This window comes from Vombatus ursinus, unplaced genomic scaffold (genome assembly GCF_900497805.2).
Source record: "Vombatus ursinus unplaced genomic scaffold, bare-nosed wombat genome assembly UNPS02014774.1, whole genome shotgun sequence".
Taxonomy (NCBI): Eukaryota; Metazoa; Chordata; class Mammalia; order Diprotodontia; family Vombatidae; genus Vombatus; species Vombatus ursinus.
The window spans coordinates 1,302,761-1,330,428 of NW_020954552.1; the positions used below are offsets into that span (position 1 = coordinate 1,302,761).

The window sequence follows — 27,668 nt, forward strand, 5'->3', positions numbered from 1 at the left end:
CAGGAACTGGACCTGTAATTTCATTGGTCTAGGGAACTTCCAGGTGAGAAAACTGCCTCTCCTAATGCAGATTGGCACCTTTTCTACCCTTTAGTCTTATGGAGGGTTACCTAGAGCACTGAGAAGTGAAGTTATTTGCCCAGGATCCCATAGCCAGAGTATGTCAGAAGTAGGACTTGAACCCAGGTCCTCCTGACTTTGAAGTTACCTCTCTAGCCTCTTTGCCTCCTTTTTGGGAGTCCTATCATCCATCAGTTATTCCACTCTGTACGTTTTCTTCCCTTTGAGATATCTTAAAAACTGATCTTTGAAAGATAATAACTGCTGTTCTTCATAGCACACAAATAATCATGAAAAATAAAATTATTGGTTTTTCCCTTCATTTGTACTATACTCTGTCCAAAATTCTTCCCAAGTAAGGGAAGAGAATATTGAAAACCTATTTCCAGGTTATTTTACGGTTGGAACTATGGGAAATGCTAATAGTTGGAATCCATGGGAAAGAGTTTGAAGGCTGATGAAGGAAAAGCAACTGGAAAATGAGACAAGCTGACTCCCCTGGCCAGGAAGAATTAAATTTACTTCAGGTCATCAAACATTTATTATATGTCTTCCATGTAGAAGTCATTGGAAGGTCTTTTGAGCTTTCATTTTGTATCCCTAGCACCTTACAATTCATCTCTTACCTGCTAAATCCTGTCCTCGTTTCTGTGACGGTCCTCTGCATCTTCTGACAATCTTGACCTGCCACCCTCACTTAGATATTCTCACCTCCCCTGAATTCTGTGGTACTGCTTTCTCCAGGTTTTTCTCAAATCTGTCTTTTTTCAGCTTGTTTTGCTTTCATTTCCCCACTTCAAGCCAGACCTCCAGCAGTCATGCCTGGGAGGAGCTAAGCCACTCGGCTCTGACCTTCATTAGACTTTGTAGCATTTCCCCCCATCTTCCCCCCATCATTACTCTATTTGAACAGTCAATAAGAATTTATTAAATGCTTAACATATGCTAGGTATAGTGCTAATTAACAAGCACTGAGGACACACAGAAAGTAAAAAACACGACCCCTACTCACAAGGAGCTCATTATTATGGAGAAGACAACATGCAAACAACTATGTACATACAAGATACATTCAGTGTAAATGGGGAGATAGTATCCCCTCTGATATGTACACAGCAGTAGCCATGGGGAGGGAAAGAGAAGGGAGCATCCAGGGAAGACCTCTTATAAAATAAAAGATGCCAGAGAAGCCAGGAGCCTTCTAACTCCTGCTCTGAATATTGCCATCAAATCAACACTATCCTAGTCTCTGGAAAGGCCATGGTCAGCTGACTGCCCTGTTGTTCCACTCACCACCTTTGTGGCCTCTCAGACTATAACATCCTTCTCTACCCAGCACAATATATACAGGCTGTCCTCAAAGTCTTAGTGCAGTTTTAAGTTATTAAAGTTTAAAACTTTTGGAGTACCCTTATATATTCTCTCAAATGTAAATTTGTTGAGGGCAAATGACTCTTGGTTTTTATATTTGCATTTCCAGAGCTTAACATAACCCTTGATACCTAGTAACACAGTAAGTGCTTAATGACGGCTTTACATTCCTTCACTATATCATAATCCATCTCCTATTCCCTTATGCCCCATGCCTAGAATTCTCTCCTTCCTTACCTCTTTATCTTAGAATCTTCCCTTCCCTCAAGACTTATTTTAGTTGTTCTGCCATATTAGTCAGCATTTAGTGAGTGCCTACTATTTGAAGCCTTTCCTGATCACCCCAGTTGTTATGCTCTCTTCTGCTGTAATTTTTGCCTTAACTTAACTTGTATATATGTTTTACCTGCCTATTGAATGTAAGCTTCTTGAGAGCAAGGATTGTTTTAATTTTGTCTTTGCATATCCAATACCTGGCAAAGTACTTTGCACGTGATGTTTGTTAAGTTGAATTATATCCCCTGATAATACTTATAACTTATTTTTGTGTCATGCTTTATCAACACAGGGCCTTTTTACATACATTTATATCATTTGATCCTTATAACAACCCTGCCAGGTCGGTAATGAAAATATTATAATCCTTGTTTTATGAATGAGGAAACTAAGGCTCTGCATGATGATGACTTGCCCTAAATCCCACAGGCAATAAATGATGGAGCCAGCAAATCATACCCATTTCCCCTAATTCCAATACTAGTGTCTTTTCTGTGCAATGCCATGGTTCCATTCTACTCTCTGTACCTTCTTTCTAACTTCTTAGTGCCATGCATGCTATGTGTGCCTTTCTAATACATGAGAATGAATGAACCCAACATATAGCAAGTAGAAGGTACTTTCTTTTCTGGGGTCTGATGAGTGGTGGATGGGAATGGGAGGAAATGGATAGACACTTCCCTCAAAGCATTCATCCTAGGGATTAGTTTAGTATATGAGATTTTGCAAATATCTCTTAATTTGTATCTATGCTCTCCATCTCAAAATAATACCTACATTGATTTCCATGAAAATAGCAGCCTATTTCTAGGTGTGACAGCATTGTTCATAAATAATGGATATTAATTGTTTATATTTCCATCGTGCATAAAGCACATTCCAATTCTTCTTAATATTGGCTCCAATCTTTTAATAAGCTTTGTTTTGAAATTTGGCTAGGATTACATGGTGTCATTTTTTTCAATTCTTCCCATTTCTAGAAAATGACCAAATACTCCCTATTTAATTCCTGTGGGCATCTATCTTTTAGGAGTTTAAACATTTGTTATTCTTGAAGTTGATGATGTTGAGATCATGGGGAGAAGTTCTCATTTCTTCTCCACAGTTGCTTCAAACTGAGCCTTGTCTCCAGCTGACACTAAATATAGCTGGAAGGCTGTTGACAAACCACCTTCTTGGGAAGAGGGAAGACAGGAAGGAGAGAAAACATTTCAGCAACTGCAAAAACATATTTGTTCTCCTGATCTCCAGGACTGATTAGACTAAGTGGGAGAATTTCCTTCTGTGTCAGAGAAGTGGCCCCACACAACCCTCAGCCATAATCCCTTTTTGTGTTGTATGATTCAGCTTTGAACTCTGCCCATAGGGAGTGTGATTTAATCTGACCCTTACATATTATTAGATGTCCAGCATGCCCTTTAGGCAGCCATATTTGAGGCTTATCTTTACATAGGTAGAGCATATTTGTAGTAATTATCAGTTGTCTTTTTTTACATATACTTTGGAAATAGAGACTGGCTACTTCCTACCCCACCACACTCATGTTGTAGGCCAGGGAAAGCCTATATTCTCCCTGTCTGCTGCTTCTTTATCAGGTGGTCTTTTCATTGGTTTTTGTCACTGCTTACATTTTGATGGAGGAAATTCTGAGCACTGAATAAATAGCTGTCTCCACAAGCCGATTATGCCCACTGTTCAGCCCACACAACAAAATAAAAATTTCCAAGTCCCTGATGTCTAGAGAATATGAGTAACCCACCATACCTCTTGGTACCTCCACTTTCTGAGTGTAATTCCTTGGGTGTGGCTCGCATTACATTTACTTCATGTTTTTCTTCTGTCTTTTTACCTCAGTGACAGCATATTCTTCTTTAGTGTTTTCATTTATTTTTCCAAAAGAGATGTAAAAAACAACATAAGTCAAACTTTTGCTAGCTTGTGATATGGAATTAACTTTAAACAACAAAACCAATTAAAGCACACATTTACAACTATTTACATTTTAAAAATGAATTCAGACATAAAAATACTCCTGACAGTTTCTTAGTTACTCCCTCTCTGTCTGCTTCCTTTCTCTTTGTTTATTCGTTTACCTCTGTATTTGTGTATGCATTTTTCTCCTCTGCATAGTCATCGTTGTATCTGTGTTGTACTGATTCTGCTTTTCTCCTTTCGTACGTCTTTCCAAATTGTTTTTGTGTTCCTCATAGTTTATCATTGTAATTCAGTAGAACACATAGGGGCAGCTTGGCATGGTGCATCAAGTGCTGTGCTGGGAGTCCTTAAGTCATGAGTTCAAGTCCCAATTCAAACAGTTAATAACTCTGATCCTGGGCAAATCAGTTAACTTCTGTGTGCCTTAGACAACTCATTTACCACGAAGAGGGAAGGATTTCTCATACACGGAATCCCTTGAACTGATGAACAAATCTTTTGAATGCATATAAAATTTTATTCCATTTATATACAATATCCAGTACTTCACCAACTGTTGGACACCTACAAATAACATAAATATGCTTATCTGTGGGACTATGTATATGTATATTATATTCTTAATATATACATTATGTATACATTCATTTATAATTTATTTTTTAGTAGATAACCTTTTTAAGATAAATGTCTTAGGAGCTAGTCCCAATAATGGGGTTATTGGGTTAAAAGATGGCAATGTTTGTGATTCTTGTATACTTCCAGCTTGCTCTTCCCAACAGATTCTACCAGTTTACCATTCCTCCAGCAATTTATGAGTGTACCTGTTTCTCCACAATCCTGCCAATATTGAGTTTTGTCCATTTCTGTTATTTTTGTCAATTTGATAAGTGTGAAGTGGTACCTTACATTTGTTTTAATTTGAATTTCCTTGATTGGGTTGAACAGTTTTTCGAGTGATTGTTTCCAACATGTGTTGTAAATTGCCTGTTTATATCCTTTACCCATGGGCAGCTAGGTGGTGCACTGAATAGAATACTGGGCTTGGAATCAGAAGAGTCTTCTTTATGAGTTCAAATCTAGCCTCAGATACTTGCTAGTTGTATGACCCTGGGCAAGTCACCAAACCCTGTTTGTCTCAGTTCCTCATCTGTAAAATGAGCTAGAGAAGGAAATGGCAAACCACTCCAGCATCTTTGCCAAGAAACCCCAGTGAGGTCAGAGTCAGACATGGCTGAAATGATGACAACAAAAACATCTTTAAATCGTTTAAGTAATGGAAATTTCTATATATTCCTCTTAGAAGCTTTTAAAGTCACATTGCCTGTAAACATGGAGTCTTTAAATCCTCTAACCTCCTTCAATACTTGGAATCTTAAAGTTTATTTCTTAGTACTGATTCCAAGATACGCTGTACTTATTTCTTTGGGAATATCATTTAAGAATAGGGTGTGATTTTAATTCTAGTATGCTAACAACTATGAATGGAATTTCAAAGTTTAACCTTATCAGTGTTTAAGGTAATTTGACCAATGTTGATAGCCAGTTCCAAACCTTTTCTCCCCTCCCCCCCAAAGTAGAGTTTTATTAGATTTTTAAAGACTACTTCAGTTATATTTATTTTTAATTTTACTTACTTGTTCAGAACCATAGAGGGGGGAGAGGGAAGGAGTTGTTGCCTTTTTCAAAATTTGAGATTTTTGTTTATTATTTAAAAGAACAAGTTGGGTTTCTTTTGTTACTTGAAGTTGAAAATAATACTATCACCTGAGCCTTTAAATCTCTTATGTGGGATTGATGAGTTAAAGGGAAATTTGTAGCACAAAAAAAAAACCCCGAATTATGTTACGAATTTCTCTCCTTAAGTAGGGACTATAGTTCTGTGGGGTTGTTTCCTGTAGTAATTTGTTTCTGTTTCGAAAATTGAAGAAATATTAAGTTGATTACTTCATTTGTCATGATTTGTTCTAAATGGGCAAATTTGGGTTTCCTCTGCAATTAGCGAGACCTTTTTCTTTTATTAGTCTTCTATCTAGACCACCAATTCTGGATTTAACCTTAACAGTTTGATAGGTCAGAGTTGATGGGAATAAAGCATCACCTGGGACACAGTCTGACAGCTCTGACTTAACAGTTAAAAATATAAAGGATGTTGCCCCCACAAGCTGTCAGGGAATTTCCGTGTTTTCTGAGAAATCAAAGCCTTAAAACTTATTGCAAGATAAAAATTAAAATTTCAAGTCTGTATCATTTGGATCTCTACATCTTGGCCTTAAATATTTGGGCTAAAGCAAATTTCATTACAGTTACTCTCATTTCAGTCACTTAAAGCCAATCGTAAGAAAAAAAATGATTAATGAAGTATATTAACATTCATTACTATTAGAAATCTTCTATAAGCAGTATTTTTACATTTGTGAAATGTAGGTGAGAATTATTAAGTCTGAGATATCACCTGGGTAATATCTAACTTTCATCAGATTTAGGGGAACTTGTAGAATGAATGATAATTAAAATATATACCTAATCGCAGCCTGTCTGTCTGTAGTGTTAATTGCTGTCATTGAAAGACTAAATTGTTTAAAAAAAAAAGCATTCTTCATTGAAGCTATCTCTCCTGTATCATTGGAGGCCTATTTTTAGTACCTATAGAAGTCATGATTTTTGAATTTATTAGGAGCTGTGATGAATGATAAAACAAATCATCCATTTACATATCTTGACACTGCTTTGGAGAATACTTATTTCTTACAGGCAAGTGTCACATTGTATATAAAAGCTGGCTAATTGTGTGCTAATCTTCTGCATTATCTAGAATTCTCTGATGTGGGGCTCTATCAGTAGCAATATTAATTTTGCTTATTTCAAATGAATAAAATACCTTATGAAAACCCTACTTCTTTATATTTTCCACAATCCTACATTGTGTAACTTTGCATTCAGCTGTTAATTAAGATTAGGAGTGCATATTACAGAATAGTTTCTACTTTAAACCGTTAAGCTTTTGTGAAACATGAAAATACTCAGGGGGGTTTTTTCATCCATTTTAAATTTTAAAAGAGAGAAATAGCATTTAAGAACATTACTGGATGGTGTGTTTGTTTTCATGTTTTTTTCCACACAGTTCAATAGTCTCATTGATCTACTGTTTCTTACAAAAATCTGCCATGCTTTGTGAACTTCACTTTCTAATCTCGTACAGCAACCCTTCCTTTATGTTATTCCTGCTCTCCCTGGTCCCAGAACAGTAGGGTTGCCTTGACAAATCTATTCAAAAGCCATTCCTTGGCCTTTATTGGTGGGGACTGGGGCCTTTGAAATTCTCTCCTCACTGCAACACAGCTGACATCTTCTTCCAGACAGAATGAATTAAGAAAATACAATAAGACACTTGATCTACCAGTCAAGGATCTTTCCACAGTGAGAACGGATTCCATGGTGCACAACTAGAGCAGCAAGCATCTAAAAATACACAATACATGCTTGTTTACTAGAATAGCAATCAACCATTTTTCCAAACATGATTGATGGAATGATTTCTTAAAAATCTGTATGGAAATTCATGGGTTTTTTTTCTGAGAAATTTAAAAAACAAAGCCATATGAAACTGATCATGCTTTTAAAAGACTAGACTTTTAGATAAAGATTTATACTGTGTGGAGGGAAGGAGTGTAGGATTTTTCTTTTATTTCATTTATTTGAGCTATAAATCATCGCATTCTTTTATAGGTAAATCTTTAAAATGACAGGCATTGTGTCCTAAAACAAATATTTTCACAGTGTGCTAGATGCTATTTCTTTTGAACTATTTAGGTTTCTGAATAGGGTTAAGTTAAATTCAGTTAGGCCAACTTCTTAGTGTAAGGATAAATGTAATTGTTCCTTGGACTCCACATTAAAATAATAGAATAGAAATTTATTCATTCCTGTTCACATGATCAGATAAGTAATTTTGATCAAAAAGTGAAAATACAGCATCATTTTCATTATTATTCCTTTGTTTATGACTTTATAGCTATCCCTTCACTAACAGCAGACTGTATTGTCACTCACTGATTATGTGTCCCCTTAATATGAACACAGGAGTGGCTGAGTTGTTTAGACTACTCTTTTGTATTCATGATAAACGATTGCCAACTGTTTGTAAAGAAAAGTGTTTTAAACTATTTGGAAGATAAGGAAATACATTTCTAGTAGTTGATTATTGAGGGGAAAAAAACAATCTTTGGACCCTAAAATTTTTTTTTTTTGCTTTAAATTATTGATTCATCAGAAAATTGTTTCTATTACCTTACAGAACTGTTGTAATTGGGTGTCTAGTTCAGAACCATTAGATACATCAGTGGAGTCCATGTTGCCTGACTGCCCTCGTGTCTCTGCAGGTAGGTGTTCTTAGGCACCTTCTATGGGTATGTGCATGGTTGCTCACATACTTGTGTGAGTAGCTACTTTCTTTTTTAGGTTTTCTTTTGTTTTTAATAATGTCATTTCTTTTAGTATTAAATTTCTCATGTTTTCCATGGTTACATATTTTGTTTATGGTGTTGTACTACACTGTCACAATGGGCATCCTTGTATAAATTTTTTTCACTTTTACCTTGTACAGTAGTTCTTTCTTTTTAGACCAGATAAATTTTTTTTCAAAATTCTGATTACCTCCAAATGCTGGAAATTAAGTATAACTGGTTCATATCAAAAGACTGAATTTTCCCTTTAAAAAGAGAATGTGATAACAAGCAAAGAAATACCTGAACAAAGGAAAAATCATTTTAGTGATACTCATTGCAAACCTCTGTTATCCATTGGTGAAATATGTAAAATTATAAATCAGAAATGTTGAAATAACAGGCTATATGTTCTCTCTTAGAATCATGAAACAATAACATTCTACATTGTAAATAATAAGAACAATTCTCTATTCTGAATTATTGTACTAATCATAGGAAATGTACAATTCAAGCACTATAAAATTATTGAATAGCTTTACATTATTCAGTAATGTGAGTGGGCAACAATTTATAAATGAAAAATAAGGCAGAAAGAATCTCAAAATGTAGAAAGTTGGTTTTGAAGCTTGTGTACACATAATATGCACATACATAAGCAATAAAAACAAAAATTAAATAACCCGTTGAGACATATCACAAGGGAATTGTATGTGATATAGTGCTAAATGAGTGGAATATACAAGGAATATACTCTGATTGAGGCCCAGAGTAGTCAGAGAACAACATTTCATATAGAATGTTTAAAAATTGAGCAGGGTTTTGAAGTACAAGTAGAAAGAGAGGGGGAGGGCATTCTCAGCAGAGATCACAGTGAGCAAAGGGTAAAAACAAGAATATGTATGAGGTATTGGGGGTCATTGAATAAACCAGTCTGGATGGAACAGAGAGATCAGAGAGATCAGACATAAAATTGGAAGTCATGGGAGCACAGACCTAGAGATATTGTAAGGGATCTCATAGACTATACTTGAAGAAACTCCAAAGTGGGATTTTGATGTGGAGATACTTTGACTCCAACCCTAGTGGTTTTTCCACCGTGCCACTTACTCTGCTGGGCTGGACTGTGGAGGGCAGGACCTCTGATGCCAGTCTATGGAGCCTGAGCTTTCTTGTAATGATAATGGGCAGGTAGGTTCCTAATAGATAATGAGCATGTGTGATGCTTTTGTCACTGGGTGGCCTTAGGTTGAAAATATTAACATTTCAGGACCTATTTACTTAGGGTCACTTTGTATGCAACTTAGAAACTGCCACCAGGGCCAACTAGGTGTCACAGTGGATAGAACACTGGCTCTGGAGTCATAAGACCTGAGTTCAATCTTGCCTCAGAGATTAGCTGTTTGACTCTAGGCAAGTCACTTCACCCTGTTTGCCTCGGTTTCCTCATATGTAAAATGAGCTGGAGAAGGAAATGGCAAACCACTCCAGTATGTTGAAGAGTCAGACATGACTGAAAATGACGTAACAACAACAGTACCGCCAGGTTCAGCCTGGGTATGAGCATGGAGACCAGCTAGGTAGGCTTATTCACAGTTTAGATAACTCAAAGAGATCACCATCATAGATCGAGAGATCATAAAGGCCATCTGGCCCAGCGTCTTTACTTCACAGATGAGGAAGCTAAGGCCAAGAGGGCTTGGATGACTTTCTCAGGATCACATGGACAGTAAGTGTCAGAGGTAGGATACTCAGTCGAGTCAATTATGGTTTAAAAACAAACTTAATTAAAGCAGAATAGTGCTTTTATCAGAAAGTTCTTATAGATGACTTCACTCCAGCCTTGGATCCTCTTTGGTATGTTAGACCTTTATTTCTTGCCTACAAGTTAGTTGTGATAAAGTGCTTAACTTCACCTCAGTACTTCCCCTAACCTCATTTCCTCATTTCAGCCCCTCCACCCAACTGTTCTGTTCCTTTCTGTTTCCACAAGAACTTCATTGTTTGTTTATTGTCATTTTTTTTTCCTCCATAAAGCTTGGAGTAAAATGGAGGAAAGAGGTTTCCATTATTTTTTTCTCTGTGTGTGTGTGTGTGTGTTTTCATTAAATATCCGGCTGAGTAAGTGTCACAGTGGAAAGACCACTAGAGTTGGAGTCAAAGTATCTCCACATCAAAATCCCACCATGGGATTAAATATCCCATGACTGTCTTTCCAGTCAATAGATTTTCTTTCCATCTAGCCCATTTCTACTACTTAATTTCTTATCCTTTGATGTAAAAATTAGTTTGCATGAAACTACTTCAGATTATCCAAGCAAAGTCCCTTCAAATCCACATTTTGTAAAAGGGCTATGACTTTTTTTTTTCTGGAACATTTTAAACTATATTAGAACAGTACAGAACTATTTTTAAACAAATATACAGTGATTTCCCTTAGTGCCCAGGAAGGCATATTTGTTTGTTTGTTTTTTTAAAGCGGGCAAAAACATAAAGAAAAATGACATTTTGGGAGCATAAATCTAATAGATGTATATAGGATAGACTGAAAGGGAAAAGACTTGACACATGGGAAACCCATTAGAAAAGTGGCTGTTACAATAATCCAAGAGTGACTTGGTGAGAGCCCAGGATGGAGGGTGACACTAGAAGCAGAGATAAAAGAATGGCCACAGGGCCATTATGAAGGAAAAACAGATAAAATTTGAAGAATAAGTGGCTATAAGGGCCTGAAAGAGTAGGGAGTGAAAGATCTTTAAGCCTGGGTGACTGGGAGAATGAAATGAAAATGTCAAGAAGGAGAGAGAGTTTCAAAGAATTCATTTGAATTTAGGCCTCCAGTATCCAAGGTGATGCATGATATATCAGTGGAAATACCCAGTAGGTATTTGAAGCTTGTGTGGGCTATATGGATCCTTTTGAAATATCTGGATCTCATTGTAGGTATTTCCGAGTGGGAAAAAAAAATTCTGAAATTTTCAGACATTTTAGATGATATTGAAGTGATCGGGAACTTTAAAGATTCAAAATTGTTTACAGATATAATCTAAAACTTCATAATTTAAAACTTCAAAGGGACTAGACTGATCAGTCAAACAAAGCCATTAATTTTTAAAAGGAATTTAAGTATATTTTTGTCATTAGTCAAGTAATGTGAATTGAATATTTATTTTAAGTTCCTCAAACCTGGATACCTGAACTCCATTTAGCTCCTTTGGATAATCAGATAATCAATTAACAAGTATTCATTAAGTGCCTTCTATGTGTAAAGAAACTATGCTGGACACTGGGGACACAAAGAAGCTAACATTCCATCGGGAGGAAGAATATGTACAAAATATATGAAAATAAATGAGGCGTCTAGGAAGGAGGGCTAAGAATTTAGAAGTATCAGGAAAGCTTCCTATACAAGGTGGCATTTGAGCTGAGTTTTGAAGGAAACTAGGGATTCTTATGAGGTAAAGGGGAGGAGAGAGTGCATTCTAGGCTTAGGGGATAGCCTGTCTAACAATGTAGAAACAGGAGAGGGAGAATTGTGTGGGGCATAGCACAAAGTCCCATCTTGCTGGACTGCTGAATGTGGGTAGGGGATCATTGAGCAAGATCAAAGCTCTGCAGAACAGATGTACTGTTCCCCAGTTGATAAGTGGTCAAAGGATATGAACAGGCAGTTTTCAGATGAAGAAATCAAAGCTATCTATAGTCATGGAAAAAATGTCCTAAATCACTATTGATTAGAGAAATGCAAAACAACTCTGAGGAACCACCTCATACCTATCAGATTGGCTAATATGACAGAACAGGAAAATGATAAATGTTGGAGAAGGTGTGGGAAAATAGGAACACTAATGGTTGGTGGTGTTGGGTACTGATCCAGTGGTTCTGGAGAACAATCTAGAACTATGCCCAAAGGGCTATAAAATTGTGCATACCCTTTGACCCAGCAATACCACTACTAGGTCTGTATCCCAAAGAGATCATAAAAATGGGAAAAGGACCTACATATACAAAAATATTCATAGCAGTTCTTTTTGTGCAAATAATTGAAAATTGAGGGGAATGGCTCAACAAGTTCTGGTATATGACTGTAACGGAATACTGTTGTGCTGTGAGGAATGATGAGCAGGTCTATGTCACAAAAACCTGGAAAGATTTACGTGAACTGATGCTGAGTGAAATGAGCAGAACCAGGAGAACATCATACACAGTAATAACAGCATTGTCCAATGATAAATTATGATAGACTTAGCTCTTCTTAGCAATACAATGATCCAATAATTTTACAAAGACTGTTGATGGAAAATGCTATCCACATTCAGAGAAAGAACTAATGGAGTCTGAATAGAGATTGAAGCATAATATTTTTACTTTCTATGTTTTTTTTCCATTTTTTTTTCCTTTTTTTTTTGTTTCTTCTTTCACAACATGACTAGTGTGGAAATAGGTTTAACATGATTGTGTATGTATAACCTAAAAAAAAAGGACAAATGTACCAAATATTTTCAAACATCATGAGAAAACGAGGGCAAAGGGACACTAAAATTTATCTACATTTAACTTATTAAGCTACCTGGTGTATTCACTTTTTAAATATACCTTAAAAGGTCATGGATTGTATTGCTATGAAGAGGGTGGCCATGAAAATAAATATAAATCTTTTGAATAGACTAAAAGTCTTTTAAAATGTTAACAGCATTTGAAGCTATGAACTTTTAATAGGTATTGGCCCTAAATTAGTTTTGGTTATACTGAATGTTCACTTAATTTGGTTAAGTCTGATATTTTTTGTCTTTATAAATTATATGCTTTTAGGTTATTTTTAGGGGTGTGTTGGTAAATGTTTAGCAATTGGTGCTGCAAAACATGTGACACCCTTTTAAATTAACCTTCATTTTTAACATTTTCTCCATTACTTTCTTAAGTCTAGACCATCAACAAATCAATAAACCAAGCCCTGATTTGTAGTATTTACCAATTTTAGAGATGTCAGTGCTCACGTTAAAATTTTAACAACGAATTCTCTTCATGCAAACTGGCACCAGCACAGCCCTGGTTATATCATCCTTTTGGTTGGATGTAATTATATGAGAACTACCTTAACGTCAGTATATCAAAGATCTATGACTTCATCAGCGTGGGGGTACCTTTCATCCTCATTATTGTAGATTACTATCTTAGTCATGGTGAGTTGCCAAAAAAAAACAAAACAAAACAAACCCATCCCTTGGTGACTGGTTTCTGGTGGTGAGCCTCCTTGCACTCAGGTGACCTCAGATTGAGGTATAAATCCCACCCCTGGGCCTGTGTTTGAAGCTGATGCATGTTGGTAGGACCCTCCAGAGCTTGAACTATACTGGCATTGCTCTGAAGAGCCCTGCACCATCTCTATCCTGCAGTGATTGAGAATACAGTTTCAGTGAATTAGATCTGCAATATTATATGTTTCAGAAGTGCATATTTAAATAACTTTGTACTTTCCCATTACAGTTATTTTAGTCTGTCTCCCTTCAAATTCCAAAATTTATTTTAGGTCTGTGGCCCATAATAACTTCATTTTGTGAATGGCATGAATATTTATTTCAAAAGCACATATAGTAAATTTCTTTAATAGTCCTTAAAATATCATTGTCATTGACTTCTAGGACAGTAGGCCTGTTCTAAGAGTTTTCATGAATGAAACTGTAATCTTTAGTAATCTACAACCATGTGCTAGAAGCATTACACTTTGTACTTAAAGTATGGTTTTCAGTTAAATTCACCAGACTTTATTAAATGTCTGCTGTGTGGGGCAGACACACTGGTTAGGTATCTGTATACAACTGAAAAAAAAAAGGATTTCTTGCCCTTGAGGAGTTTATGTTCCACTGGGAAGATTCCACATGTCTGCAGAGAAAAGAAACAAGGTAGTTTGAGGAGGAAGAGAATATTCACAATGCAGGGGGAGGGGAGTACATTCCAGACATGGGAGAGCTGTACATATGCACAGAGAAGAGATAATAATCACGTTTGTGGAGCAACAAATGATCTAGTTTGCCTGAAAGACAGAGTATAATCTATGAAAGAGAGCAATGTAAAATAAGTCTAAAAGACAATGTTATCCTGTTGTGGTGGGTCTTAAGTATTAAGCTGATTTTTTAATAAAGATTTTTGAGTAGAGATGTAACATTTGTAGACATGTGCCTTAGGAAGATTATTTTCACAGTTGAGTACAGAATAGATTGGGAGAAGGAAAACTAGAAGCTAGGAGACAATTTAGGAGGGTAGTAAATGGTCTTTGTAGGCAAAATTGATGGGGGGGAGTGAAGTAGTGGAATGGAGAAAAAGAGTACATATATGAAAGTTGTGGAGGTAACTGATCAAACATGCAGTGTGAGGGAAAAGAAAGAGTCAAGGATGATTCCAAGGTTACAAAGATGGCTGCCTGGAAGGGTGGACATACCCTCAACAGAATCAGAGGGGAGTTTTAAGAGGAAATCAGATAAGATCTACCCAAGTAGATCTAACCAGTTAGTTATGTGATAACCAGAGTTGGGGAAAGAAATTATGCATACATACATACATATATATAATATATGTGTGTGTATATATATGCTTATATGAGTAGAGATAACAAATGAACAGGTGGGAGCTTGTGAGCTAATCAAAGAAAAGTATAGATGGAGAAAAGAGACTGGGAATAGAACCTTCAAAAATAGCTGTGCTTAAAGTGTGGGTGATAGATAATGATCAGCCAAGAAGACTGAAAAGAAACAGCCAGACAGGTAGAAAAAATCAAGAAGCAGTCAGAGGAGGGAAATTAGGAAATAAAAGTATCATGGAAACCAAGGAAGAGAATCTGTCTATGAGGGGTGTGTAGGCAACAGTATCAAAATTTGCAGGAAAGTTAAGGTCAATGAGAGATGACCTAGAAAAAAGGCCATTGGAGTTAAGCAGTTAGGAGCTTAGCAGTTGAGTAGATAAGATTCCTTATTATAAGGGGTTAAAGAGTAATTGGCCAATGGAGGCAGTGGATGAAAATGATTTTTTTTTCTCAGCTTTTTACAATGAAAGAGAGGGATAGGGATAGGAGGGGAGTTCTTGTAGCTTAATGGGTAATATTTTTTTTTTAAGAACTGAGACTTGGACAGGTATGTTTGCAGGGAGGAAAGAGCCAGTAGATAAGGAGAGATTAAAGAGGAGGAAGAGGGAGGAAATGGTCATTGGTAATAAGGTAATTAATATATTACCTTAATAATATATCTGAGAATTAATTGGATATGCATTTGGAGGGAGAGGGGAAAGTCAAGGATGATTCCAGTGTTACAAATGCAAGATGACTGGGGTGATGGGAGTGCACCATAGGGAAATGTTTGAGTTTGACATGTTGATGAAACACCTGTGTGTAGATATATCCAGTAAGTACGCATTTCCTGAAGGAAGTGGGAAGCATGGCTTGAATGAAACCCAGTACAGGCACCAATTCATCAGAGACTGGAATAGAAGAAGGGAGTTGAAGACTGAGAGGGGTTTTGAGGCGAGCATTAGGGAAGTTAACAGAGAGAAGGAGCTTGCCAAAGATGGCCTTCACTTCAGTAAAATAGGAGGTGAGGTCATCTCCCAAGATGCAATACCTCAGGCTTGCTGATGGTTTTGAGTCCTCAGTGGCATAGGCCCTCTAGTGCATTTAGCTCCCACAGTCAGTCATTTAGTCAATTAATTATTAAATCTCATTAATAGTTATAATAATCTCCATAAATAAATCATTTCTTAAGTACCTGCTATGTGCCAGGTACTGTGTATCAGGTTTTCAGGTGGTTCTGAGTACTCCCCCATTTTTATACCCTACCTCAAACAGCTCTAGTTTCCTGAAGAACTCTAGATCTCTCTCATTTTCCCAAGATGGCAGGGAAGGAGGCCCAACCAGCAGATACCCTGCATGTAGGATTTACGCAGAGGCCCATAGTTTGCCCTCCAGTGCTTCTGGTTGTAGGAGGCTTAAGTTCTCTGATGGTATTTGGTGTTTCAAGTGTTTCCAGTATTATAACATTAAATAAACTTGAGAGGTTTTTTTGGTTTTTGTTTTTAATCCATTAGGTAGATTTCACTCCTGTCTACTCACAGTTTCTGTGTGGCACTGAGAGGACCATTTAATCTCTTTGTTTCAATTTCTCTTTATGTTAAATGGAGATGATACTACCTGCCTCTGCTCTACAGGGGTATTCTAAAAGGTAAATCACATATCTGAGAAGCTACTTTTAGATTATAAGGAGGAAGGCACTATAACATTCAATGTCCAAGCAGGTCTATATGTTCTCATTAGGAATTTTCAGAATTAAAAATGGTTATTTACTTGAAAACTATTACTGATTATTTTATCTTCTTACAAAAAAGGTAATAATATGTCATTTTGCTATTATTCTATTTATAAATAATAAATAAATGATTTATTTATGTTTTCCCCATATTCCCAGTAGCATTGATAAGGGTCACAAGATATTATGCAGAAACTGGGAATCCAGAGCAGTGGAAAATATGTTGAAGTAATAAAAATGAAAGCTGGTGGTCTGAAGGAAAAGCAGTCATCCACTTAACTCTGGAAACAATAAAGCTGAAAGAAACATGGAAATAGTAGTGATGGTGAAATTAGATTATAAAATTGTCATGTGAAGAACTGCCCCTCCAAAAAAAAAACCCAACCTAATATAATCTTGGGCTATATATGAAAAGTTACTGCTCCAGGTTTATGGTATCCTATCTGTATAGATATCTTCATGTAAAATCCTAGATATAAATAAATCTGGGTTTGAGGAAAGAGAGAGACAGAGACAGAGAAAGAGAGAGAGACAGACAGACAGAGAGAGAGAGAGAGAGAGAGATATTCAGGTGATACTGAGGTAAAAAAAAATTTAAAAGATTATACCTATATACAAATGCATAGGAACAAGGACTAGACTGATGATTTCACTGGTATAAAGAACTTGCAGGTAAGAAAACCCCTTTGATTAGTGCAAATTAATTCCTTATCTGCACCTTAGTGTTAGTGGTAACTTTCCTAGGATCACACAGCCAAAACAATTCAGAAGCAAGATCTGAATCCAGATCTTACTGTTTTGAGGGCAACTCTTGATCCGCTGTGCCTGCCATACTGCTTCATATGTTTGTGTATCTGTATCTTTGTCTATATCAGCTTATTTTAATTGTTACTAACAAAATAGGGTGACTATGATGAAGTAAAAAGGTGTAGACCACCACTTAATAATAACTCATTTATACAATATTTTACAGTTCATAAAGCACTTTAAACATTATCTAATTTGTCTTCAAAATAGCCCTAAATATTGCAAGTACTCTATTATCATCCTTATTTAACAGATGAAAAACTGAGGCTCATAGACTTTAAATACAGTTATCCTTTCTACATTGCAACTTTCCGCTATCGCAGTTTCAGTATATCACAGGTCAGCATAAGAAATTAAATGGGAATTTTGGGGGGAGTTTTGCAGAAGCTGTAGATGACATACAAAGGCCAGCAGATAACATAGAAAAAGTTTATAAAGTCAAAAATGTATAAAATTTATTTATAATATTGTATAATATCAATCCAAATTTTACAAGGTGCTGTAAACGCCCCATAAAAGAAAAAGAAAAAATTCAGACGACTTCTCTGGTATGTCAGTAGGGCCAAAAAATTTTACATGAATCTTTTAGATAGCGGGAGCTGGGGGTGAGGGTGGGTAGAGTTCCATACCCCTAACCCCAGCGATGTGGAAGGGATACCTCTAACTTTCTCCAGAAGACATGGCTATTCAGTGTCCTAGGTGGGACTTGATCCCAGGTCTACTTACTACACACCATGGCTCTTTCTACTATGCCGTGCTGCCTTGACATGTATGCATGCAAACACACACACACACACACACATATGTGTATATATATACATATACATATGCATATATATGTATGTATATATGTGTATATATATATAGCTAAATTCACTATTTATATTGACTGAATTATTGAGTAATTGCTAAATGTACACTTCAGTTTCTTGCTGAAAATTCTTCCTGAGAAAATGGTAGTAGAGATCTGTTTCTTTTCACTCCTAATCTCCTGCTGAAGCTTTGAGTGGAAAATCAACACTAATTACTTCTCAAATATACTGTCATTCAGGTTATATTATCTAATATGTTTCAATACACAGCTTAAACTAATTAGATAATTGAGAACTCTACACTTTACACTACGTGAAGAGGCCGTAAAATTCAAGGTGTGTTAACATATATGAAAATATACCATTCTTGATTATAAAAAATTATTTCTGTTAGCCTTTCTCTTTGCTGTTCACCAAGTATGTTTATAACACTCCAAATGATGTTTTCACTTGTGAGATAGCACTTTTCAGATAGTTATTTTTATATAGTTTAGAATCAGCCTGTTAACTTTTATTCATCAATTAACTTCATTGTTCTTTTCCACCTTATATTCATTAACATAATGGATGACTAAGGTAAAAATTGACCCCCTAGTAAGTACTAGTATTTTCAGTGAGTCATTGTAAACAGCTGGAGTGAAGAAATTCCAGGGACACCTCTGTGAAGGATTAAAGTTAGTTTATCTATGCTTATAGTAATGTTTTATATAATTAAGAGTTTGTTTTTATTCATATTCAATAAAAATACAGTTATAATTTAAATTTAATTTGACTTATTCTATTTCCCAGTAAGAAGGCACATATAACTTATATATCATTCCTGAAATCTCACCCTAAAAAAAAGAATAAATACTTCTTATTACTTTATTTTTTTTTTTACAGCTTTCAGAGCCATTTGGAGAAAAAAAAATCTGAGAATTTGGCAGTAGAGGTGCAAAGCTCTCTTTGCTTTTGAATTATCTTCTTCCATTTAGAGATGAGAGGGAAAAAATTTAAGGCTGATTGTTTATAAAATCCTTCATGATGAATAATTAGATAATGAGAATTGTATTTACAAATGGAAATTACATGCCAAGGTATTTTTTCCTCTCCTCGTCATACTGTTGTTACTTGGCTCTTAATTGTACATCCAGATACTTCTTTAATCCTAACAAGGAAGTTGAGAATCAGCAGTAGCAAAGGCAGCACATTTTATCTTTAGTAATGAATATCTGTCTCCTTCCCCATTTCCACACATAATTATGTTGTTTCCTTCATCTGTTTTTCCCCTCTTTTGTATTGCCTTTCTTCCTTCATCATTGTTTTTGTTGTCTATCTTTCTTCCTTCGCGACTCGTCTCCTTTCCCCCAGTACCTTTTCTTGGATCTTTCCATCTCTTCCTCTGTGAGTCTATTCTGCTCACAGCCCATACTCTTCATTTAAGGCTTTAAAATTTTTTTCTTTTATGCCATTCCCTTTTCCACTTACTTATACAGTCCCCATCTTCCCCATTCTATGCAGTCCTTGCCTCCTAGCTTTTGTGGTTCCTCCTCTGCCTCCCAAGGCCCCCACATTTTCTACTTCCTCTGGAGAAGTGGTACATGCTTGCCTGTAGGCCATGTGCTCTTTATCTGCTCTGGAACTTGAATATACCGATTCCTTTATCCTATAGACATGCAATGTATGCTGGCTGGTATCCTCTTGGGGCACACAGGGGAATCGCTGTCTCTCTAAACACGCCTGACACAGATTTGTAGACACTGAAGCACCACAGATTCAGTAAATCAACTTCTAAAAATGTTCCTTAAATACTTCTACAAAAAAGTATAGTTACTTTTCAGATTTTGGTAATAAAGAAATAAATACAATGAGAATTCCATAGACAGTAAAGAAGAACAGGAGATATTTTCTCTAAACACTATGAGGAGGTGCCTGTCATTTGGGGAATGGCTGAATAAGTTATGATATATGGATGTGATGGAATACTCTTATGCGTTAAGAAATGACGAAAGGGATGGATTCAGAAAAACTTAGGAAGTCTTATTTATATCAACTGATGAAGAGGGAGTGAGCAAAACCAAGAGGACAATGTATATGACAACAGTATGTTAAAGACAACTTGGAAAGACGTAAAAACTCTGATCAATACAATGACTGACCTCAATCCTAGAGGACTTAGGATAAAACATGTTGCCCCCCTCGTGATAGAGAAGTGATGGACTCAAAATGTATTTTGAGATGTTTTGTTATTGTTGTATATGACTAATGCAAGAATTTGTTTTATGTAACTCTACATGTTGATAACAGGTTTTGTTTTTCTTGCTTTCTCAGTAGTGAGGGGAGGTGGAAGGGGGAGGGAGAGAAACTGAAAATAAAATAAAATTGAATTTTAAAATGAAGTAAATGCTACTGTAAAGAATATGGCAAGTGTAATCCATGTAGGGGATCCAAAGATGTTCTTTTGATTCCACCAGGAATTTAAAGGCACAGGTTTTGTTTCATTTTGTTTTTTAAATATAAATTTACCTTTCCTTTCTTGAACTCACAGTCCTTTTTGTTTTTCCAAAGAGAAAAGGTTCTGTTAGGTAATTGAATTGTTTGGCTAATAACTGTTCAGTTTCTTAGCATGATGCCTAATTTAACTAATATGAGATATCTGTATTTCTCTTAGAAGATTTTTTTTTTTACAAGTTTTTCCTTCTATGTTGTTTCCATTGACATCTCGGACATCATCAATACCTGTTACTACTAAACCATCTATCTTTTTTTTTTTTTAAGAGACAGGTGGGGTTAAGTGACTTGCCCAGCGTCACACAAGTAGTGAATGTCTGAGGCTCGATTTGAAGTCAGGTCCTTCTGACTCCAGAGCCAGTGCTGTATCTACTGTGCCACCTAGCTGCCCCTTGTCTGTCATTTTAAACTGGCAAGTAGAATAGCTGTGTGTTGGCCAATTTGCAGATGGTTTGGGCTTCTGATAATGTAGTGAAATCTTTGATAGAATTCCAAAGATCAGTTTCCTTTTTTTTTATTTTCAAATTTTTTTGTTATTATGAATTTGACAAACATCAACAAATATGAACATTTCCATATACAAAGAAGAATGGAAAATGGAAGCACAAATATCAATTATATACACCTTTATAAAGTATATACCAATTTTAAAACAGATGTTCTAAAGCTGTCCTGCTTGTCCATGTGTACATCTGACCTGCCCTTTCTTCCTTTTTGTGCATTTCAAAAAATATTTAGGGCAGTTACTGAAGTGTGACAAGAGTTTCTTTTTAAAGAAACTGGTCAGAAAAGTATGGACATGCCCCATATATCATGTGGTTGTACTTTCCTGGATTACTAAATCACCATTTTAAAAACAATCACAGAATTTAAAGGTTGGAAAGGAAATCATTGACTCTCTAGTCCAAGCCATACATGAAAGGAACCCCAACTATACCATACTTACATCGTCCAGCCTCTGCTTGAACATCTCCAAAGAGAGGGAACCTGGCATCTCCCAAGGTGTGCGTGCCCTTCCACTAGGGGGCAGCTCATTAGAAAGTTTTTTTTTTTCCTGATATTCTGCCCAACATGACCGACTTCCTTGCATCTTTCACCAATTGCCCTCTGGAGCCAAAACAGAATAAACTTAATACTTCTTCCACGTGATAGTTCTTCAGATACTTGAAGAAAGCTATCATGTCCTTCCTGAGTCTTTTTTTCTTTTTCTTCAGGCTTACCATGCCCAGCTCCTTCACCCAGGCCACGTACAAAATACACTCCAGGTACTTTACCTTCCTGGTTGCCTTCCTCTGGACACTGTCCAACTTACCATTGTCCTTCTTAAACTATGACGTCCAGAACTGAACATAATACCGCAGAAGATGATTGATGAGGGCACAGTACAGCAGGAATGTCACCTCTCTATTCCTGGAAGCTATGCTCTTCTTAATGTAGTCCAAGATTCCATTGAGTTTTTTTGGCTTTTATATCACACCATTAGCTCACATTTAGCTTGCAGTCTACTAAAATACCCAGTTTTTTTTAAAAGAATAACTGTTATCTGAGCATGCCTGCCCCATCTTTTTATTGGATAGTTGATTTTATACCCAATTGCAAGACTTTACGTCTGTCCCTATTGAATTTTGTCCTCCTAGATTTAGCCCAAAGCTGTAGTCTGTCAAGATCCTTTTTAAGTCTTGATTTTGTAATCTGCCATGTTAGTTATCCCTTCAGCTTTGTGTCATCTGCAAATTAAATGAGCATGCCAAGTCATTGATGAAAATGTTAAATAGCAAAAGAACACACGCAAATCCCTGGAGTGCTCCACCGGAGACCTCCTTGCCATGTTAACTTTGAATAGTTAACAACTGTTCTTTGAGCCTGCCCATCAAGCCTGCAATAAATACACCTGATTTTTATCACCTAATCCATATGTCTACTTCTCCAAAAAATAAAGAGTTATTTTATTAAAAAAAATTAAGTCTTTTTTTAATCAAAAACTTTTTAAAAATCTAAGTTGTTTCAGTTATTTCAGTCATATCCAATTCTTCATGATCCTATTTGGGGTTTTCTTGGCAAAGATACTGGAGTGATTTGCTGTTTCCTTCTCCAACTTATTTTACAGATAAGGAACTGAGGCAAAAGGGGTTAAGTAAGTGTTTGAGGCCAGATTTGAACTCAAGAAGATGAGTCTTCTTGATGTCAGACCCGGCATTCTATCCACTGTACCACCTAGCTTCCCCCCACCCCAAAATCTAAGTTGAACTATATATCACTACCCTCGTCTAGTAGTTTAGTAATCTCATTTTAATTTAAAAAAGAGAGAGAGAGGGAATGAGATTCGTTTTGTATGACCCATTCTTGATAAAGCCATAATAGAGCTTGGTAATGACTACTTTTCTATCTATATGTTTGCCAATCATCTCCTTAATAATCTGGCTTAGAATTTTTCTAGGAACCAAAGGCAAATTTGAAAAATGCAAGAGATAACATAAAATTGGAGAGGGACAAGTTGCCTTCATTTTCCAAAAAGAGCCTGTAGTTTGTAGATTCTCTTCATGTCTTTTTTTTGAAAATGATTTTTCAACTATCACTGACAGTGGCTTAGCAATCACATCTGCCATTTCTTTTGGAACCCAAGTTCATCTGGGTCAGGATACTAGAATTCATCGAAGGCAACTGGGTGCTCTTGTATTATCTCCTTGTCTTAGGTATCAGTGTCATTCATTGTTTTTATTTTGTCATTTCCAATATAACATTTATTCTTTGCAGAGTAAACAGAAACAAAATAATTGAATAGCTCTACCTTCTCTCTGTTGTTGGTTATCATTATCCCCTAACCCACGCAAAGTTCCTATCTCTTCTTTGACCCTCCTTTTTCTCTCACCATATCCAAAAGAGCCCCTTTCTGTTGTCTTAGCTTCCTTTATCAGCCTCAGTTCATTATGAGCTTTAGTATTACAGATTCTGCTTTTATAGAACAGTGTCATACTCTTATATTCTCTGTTACCTGATGCTGCTTCTGCCTTCTCTTCATTTCTTTTTAAAATCTTAAGTGGTAGGTAAGTTTTCTGCATATACATAATGTTCTGTTTAAACAAATCCCATTTTCCTCCTCAATGGAATTATTTCTTTTATAGTCTCAGAATTTCATTCTTGAGCATCTCCCATTCTTCCTGGGCTGACTTTCCCTGAAACGTTTTACTCCCTAGGATCCTATTTTTCTTTCCCTAGAAATCTGCATTTAAGGCAATGCCAGAAATGATTCTCTCTTCTTCATTTTTTCAGAGCACTTTGGAGCTCTCTTTTGAATTTATCACGTTGTAACATTCATTATAGCCAATTGCCACTTGTAGACAAGTCCTATTTTTTCTCTCCTAGACTATACAGCTTTTATGACAGTGAGTTTCCATAAATTAGACCTTTTACATAAGGCAATAAGCTGAAATTTTGAGATGACCTTGTTTATTTATATTGGGTAATGGTTCCCTTTGTCCTTTGCCAATGTTTAGGAGATATAGAAAAGCAATTCCCAAAAGATAATCTGGTCAGATTTTTATTCATGTTTCTCTTTTCAATAAATTATCACTAGGGAAATTAACACAGTTTCTTGCTTTATGGCTGATAGTAACCACACCTTTGCCATATAGTCCCTAGGAGAAAGTAATTACATTTAAAGTAAGATATCCTTAATTTCAGTTGGCAGGCACAACTAATTAAATGTAACATAGTGGCAAAAAAAAATCTTAGGAATTCTAAAACACAGTTTGTGTTTTGTTGTGGCAGACATAGCGGTATGACTATTGTAGTTAACGACTTTGCAGCATAAGAGTGTATGAATATTAGTAATCTCCCAGTGATATGCATGGCTTTTCCTCAGCTCCAAGAAAAAGTCCAGAACTATTTAAGAATCCACATGACTAACATAAAGGTTCAGAGGATGCCCACTTAGTAATGATTCTAATGCTCTTACTTGCCTTCCATAGGCCATTTTTAAGTGTTCAATTCAATTTAATAAGCATTCACATGCTTACTATGTGCAAGGCATTATTGTAGTTACTACAGGTGAAATGATGAAATTAGATATAGTTCTAGCTGTCAAGGAGTATACAGTCTAGAAGGGAGAAATAAGGTATGTCTCCAAAAGACATTTGGCTATAATGAAGGTTGGAATGTGATCTGTACAAAGGAGACCACCAAAGAAGATGCTCAGAGTAACTGGAGGAGAGATAACATCATTCCCTGTCATTGTACATGCTTTCCTAGTCTTATATATTCCTCCCTCCTAAACAGCAGCTCCAAACTGCTCTCTTAGAAGGAGAGGCCAAGGAAGAAGAATATCCTCTTTGGACCAAAGTTCAAGCCTTTAATCTTCTCAACTCTTCCTACTTCTGATTGGCAGTACGGCATAATTGCAATGTGGAGTCCAACTCTTCATTCTGTGACTTAACTCTGGAACTTTGCGCAATTCATATAACCTCTTAGACTATAAGTTTCCTTTTTTTTTTGTAAAATGTTATAATACTACTTAATTTCATAGAATTGTTGGTGAAGTGTTTGATTAACTTTAAAATGCTACAGCTATGCTAGTTATTGTTCTCATTTGCTAAGGAGATAGTGAATGTAAAAGTTCTTTGTACACTATGAAGAGCTGTACAGATGTTTCATGATGTGGCAGACTCCTTCTGTTGTTACTTGCAAGCAAGTTTTCCCAGGGCGCAATGCACGATGCTAATAACTGGTGTGTGAAGCGAGGCTTAGCACTTTTAAAAGTTGCTTTAACACTTTTAAAACCCGCGGGTGCCATATATACACCTAAACCATTGTTATCTAAATGGTACCTCTGTGTCCTGTAAGAGTTATGAATCTTTTTTCCAGAACCTGGAAGAATCTGATTAATCACATACTAATATGTGTTTATCATCTTAAACTTCTTGATGGGGCTGCTTGAATTGTTCTGAGGAAGAGTTTTTGTTTCACAAAAAATAAGGAGATGCATAGACAACAATATTTTTTACCTTATATATGGAGAAACATAATAATGGCTCCTATATTTATGTAGTTCTTTATAGTTACAAAAATGAATTACAAAGTGAATTCATTTATGTTATCTAATCCAAGCCTCACAACAGCTCTATAAGATAGATGTTGTTGTTCTGTCATTTCAGTCGCATCTGTGACCTCATTTGGAGTTTTCTTGGCAAAAATACTGTAGTGATTTGCCATTTCCTTCTCCAACTCCTTTTATGGAAACTGAGGCAAACAGGATTAAGTGACTTGCCCAGCTGATGAGTGTCTGAGGCCAGATTTTAACTCAGGCCTTCTTAACTCCAGGCTCAGTGTTCTATCCACTGTACCACCTAGCTGCCCCATAAGAAAAATAAAGAAACTGAGACTCAGATAAATTAAATAATTTGCCCAAGATCGCAGAGCTGCAAACTAGAACTGGAACTTGAACCAGGTTTCTGTGTCTCGAAATCTAAGCCTCCTTCCTTTTCACCCCATTGCCATGTGGAAAAGGAAGGAGTTAGCAATATGAAGTTGGTTACTCTGGATCTTCATCTTGACCCTATTTCTTTTCTCTCCTACCATGACAGAACCATAAGTAACTACTGAGTTAACTCAATTAACTTAACTTTAAGTTAACTTAAACTAAGTAACTTAAGGATAGCTCACATTTATGTAGTGGTTTAAGCAGTCTTGTCTCAGTGACCCTGTTAAGCCTGTGTATTACTTTCCTGATTTGAAGATGACAAAATGGAGGCCCATGGTCATGCCACAGGTCATCATCAAGGCTTGGGACTTAAACCCAAGTCTTCTGGCTTCAAGCTCAGCCTTTATACCCTGCTGCCTCTGTCTATGTGTGGTGGAGAGCTATATTCACACTAGCTATCAAAAACACAATAAGAGATTTTTAGAGATGTTAAATAATAATAACAGTAATATAATAACATAGCTAGAATTTCTGTAACACTTTAAGGTTTGCAAAGCATTTTACATCTTTTATCTCATTAGATTTTCACTACAACCCTGTATGGTTGATGTTTTTATTATTCCAATTTTACAAAACTAATGTATAATGTTCTAAGATTTCACAACTTTCTACCATCTCTCCCCTGTTCTTGACCCCTGGGCCACCAATATCTCATTCACCATAGCTTGTTGAATGACAATGAGCTCATACTGCTTGGATGAGCTGAGAGAGACACCAATTACAATACTTCTGGTGGAATGGAGGACTATCTGCCTTGACACTGCATCCTTTGGTCCTCCAAATTTTATTGCTTCCCCATCACTACCTCAAGGCACCGTTCTCTGAACTGCTATCAAACCCTAAAGACTCCATGACCTTGCCATCAACCTTAGGACTTCTGAGTCTTTCCAGCTGCACCACTGTTGAACTCTCTTGTATCTGTTATCTTCCTTAATTAAAGTATGAACTCCTTTAGAGCAGGACTGTATTGCTTTTTCTGTCTGTATCCCCAGCACTTAGCCTAGGGCTTGCCATATAGTAACCTATTAATTTTTTTCACTCAGTCAAGACGATCAAAATGTTCTTTCCATGCAGATAATCCTTAGTCAATGTAGTATAGTGAACGAGCACTGTATTTGGCATTAAGGAGTGATCTGGGTTCATATCCTCCCTCTGGCAGGTTGTAACTATGTGACCGTTGTCGGATTATTTCATCTCTCTCAGTCTCAGTGTCTCATCTCTAAAAACGGGATAATAATACCTCCACTCCCTATCTCATAATTTTCCTGTGAAGATCAAATGGGGTAATGTATATATAAAGCAATTTTTAAACCTCAAAAATATACTATGTAAATGTCAGATAATACTATATTAATGTGTCTTTTTTTTACATAAGTATTTGAGCAACCCATTGCACCCCTCCAATATGGTATTCTGTCTCTCTAGTCTCCTAGGTCTCCTCCTGAGTCCCACTTCCATCTTTTCCCACCCAACATGGTTCTGTTTTCTTCTTCTCCCACTAATTCTTCATGCCACTTTCATGTATTTCTTAACTAACTCCTAAAAACCTATCTGTCCTTAATAATCATTCCATTTACTCATCTACTCATTCCGAACTTATTCTTTTTTTTCTGCCTTAAGAAGTGGGCTTATAAGGAACTTTTAGAGTTCATTACTTCTGTGTGTGTGTGTGTGTGTGTGTGTGTGTGTGTGTGTGTGTGTGTGT

The 27,668-nt window shown here is 36.3% G+C and overlaps 1 protein-coding gene across 9 annotated transcripts in view; it reads left to right on the top strand.

Moving 5' to 3' along the window:
• Positions 1-27,668, top strand: part of FAM172A (family with sequence similarity 172 member A) — a 503,376-nt gene that overhangs the window by 353,566 nt on the left and 122,142 nt on the right. For 8 of the 9 annotated variants that reach the window (XM_027864257.1, XM_027864253.1, XM_027864252.1 and 5 more), the window contains one exon: positions 7,940-8,024. In XM_027864257.1, the coding sequence (XP_027720058.1) occupies positions 7,940-8,024 (85 nt within the window). Of the gene's footprint in view, positions 1-7,939; positions 8,025-27,122; positions 27,247-27,668 lie in introns of all 9 variants that reach the window. The other variant, XM_027864258.1, reaches the window with a different exon arrangement.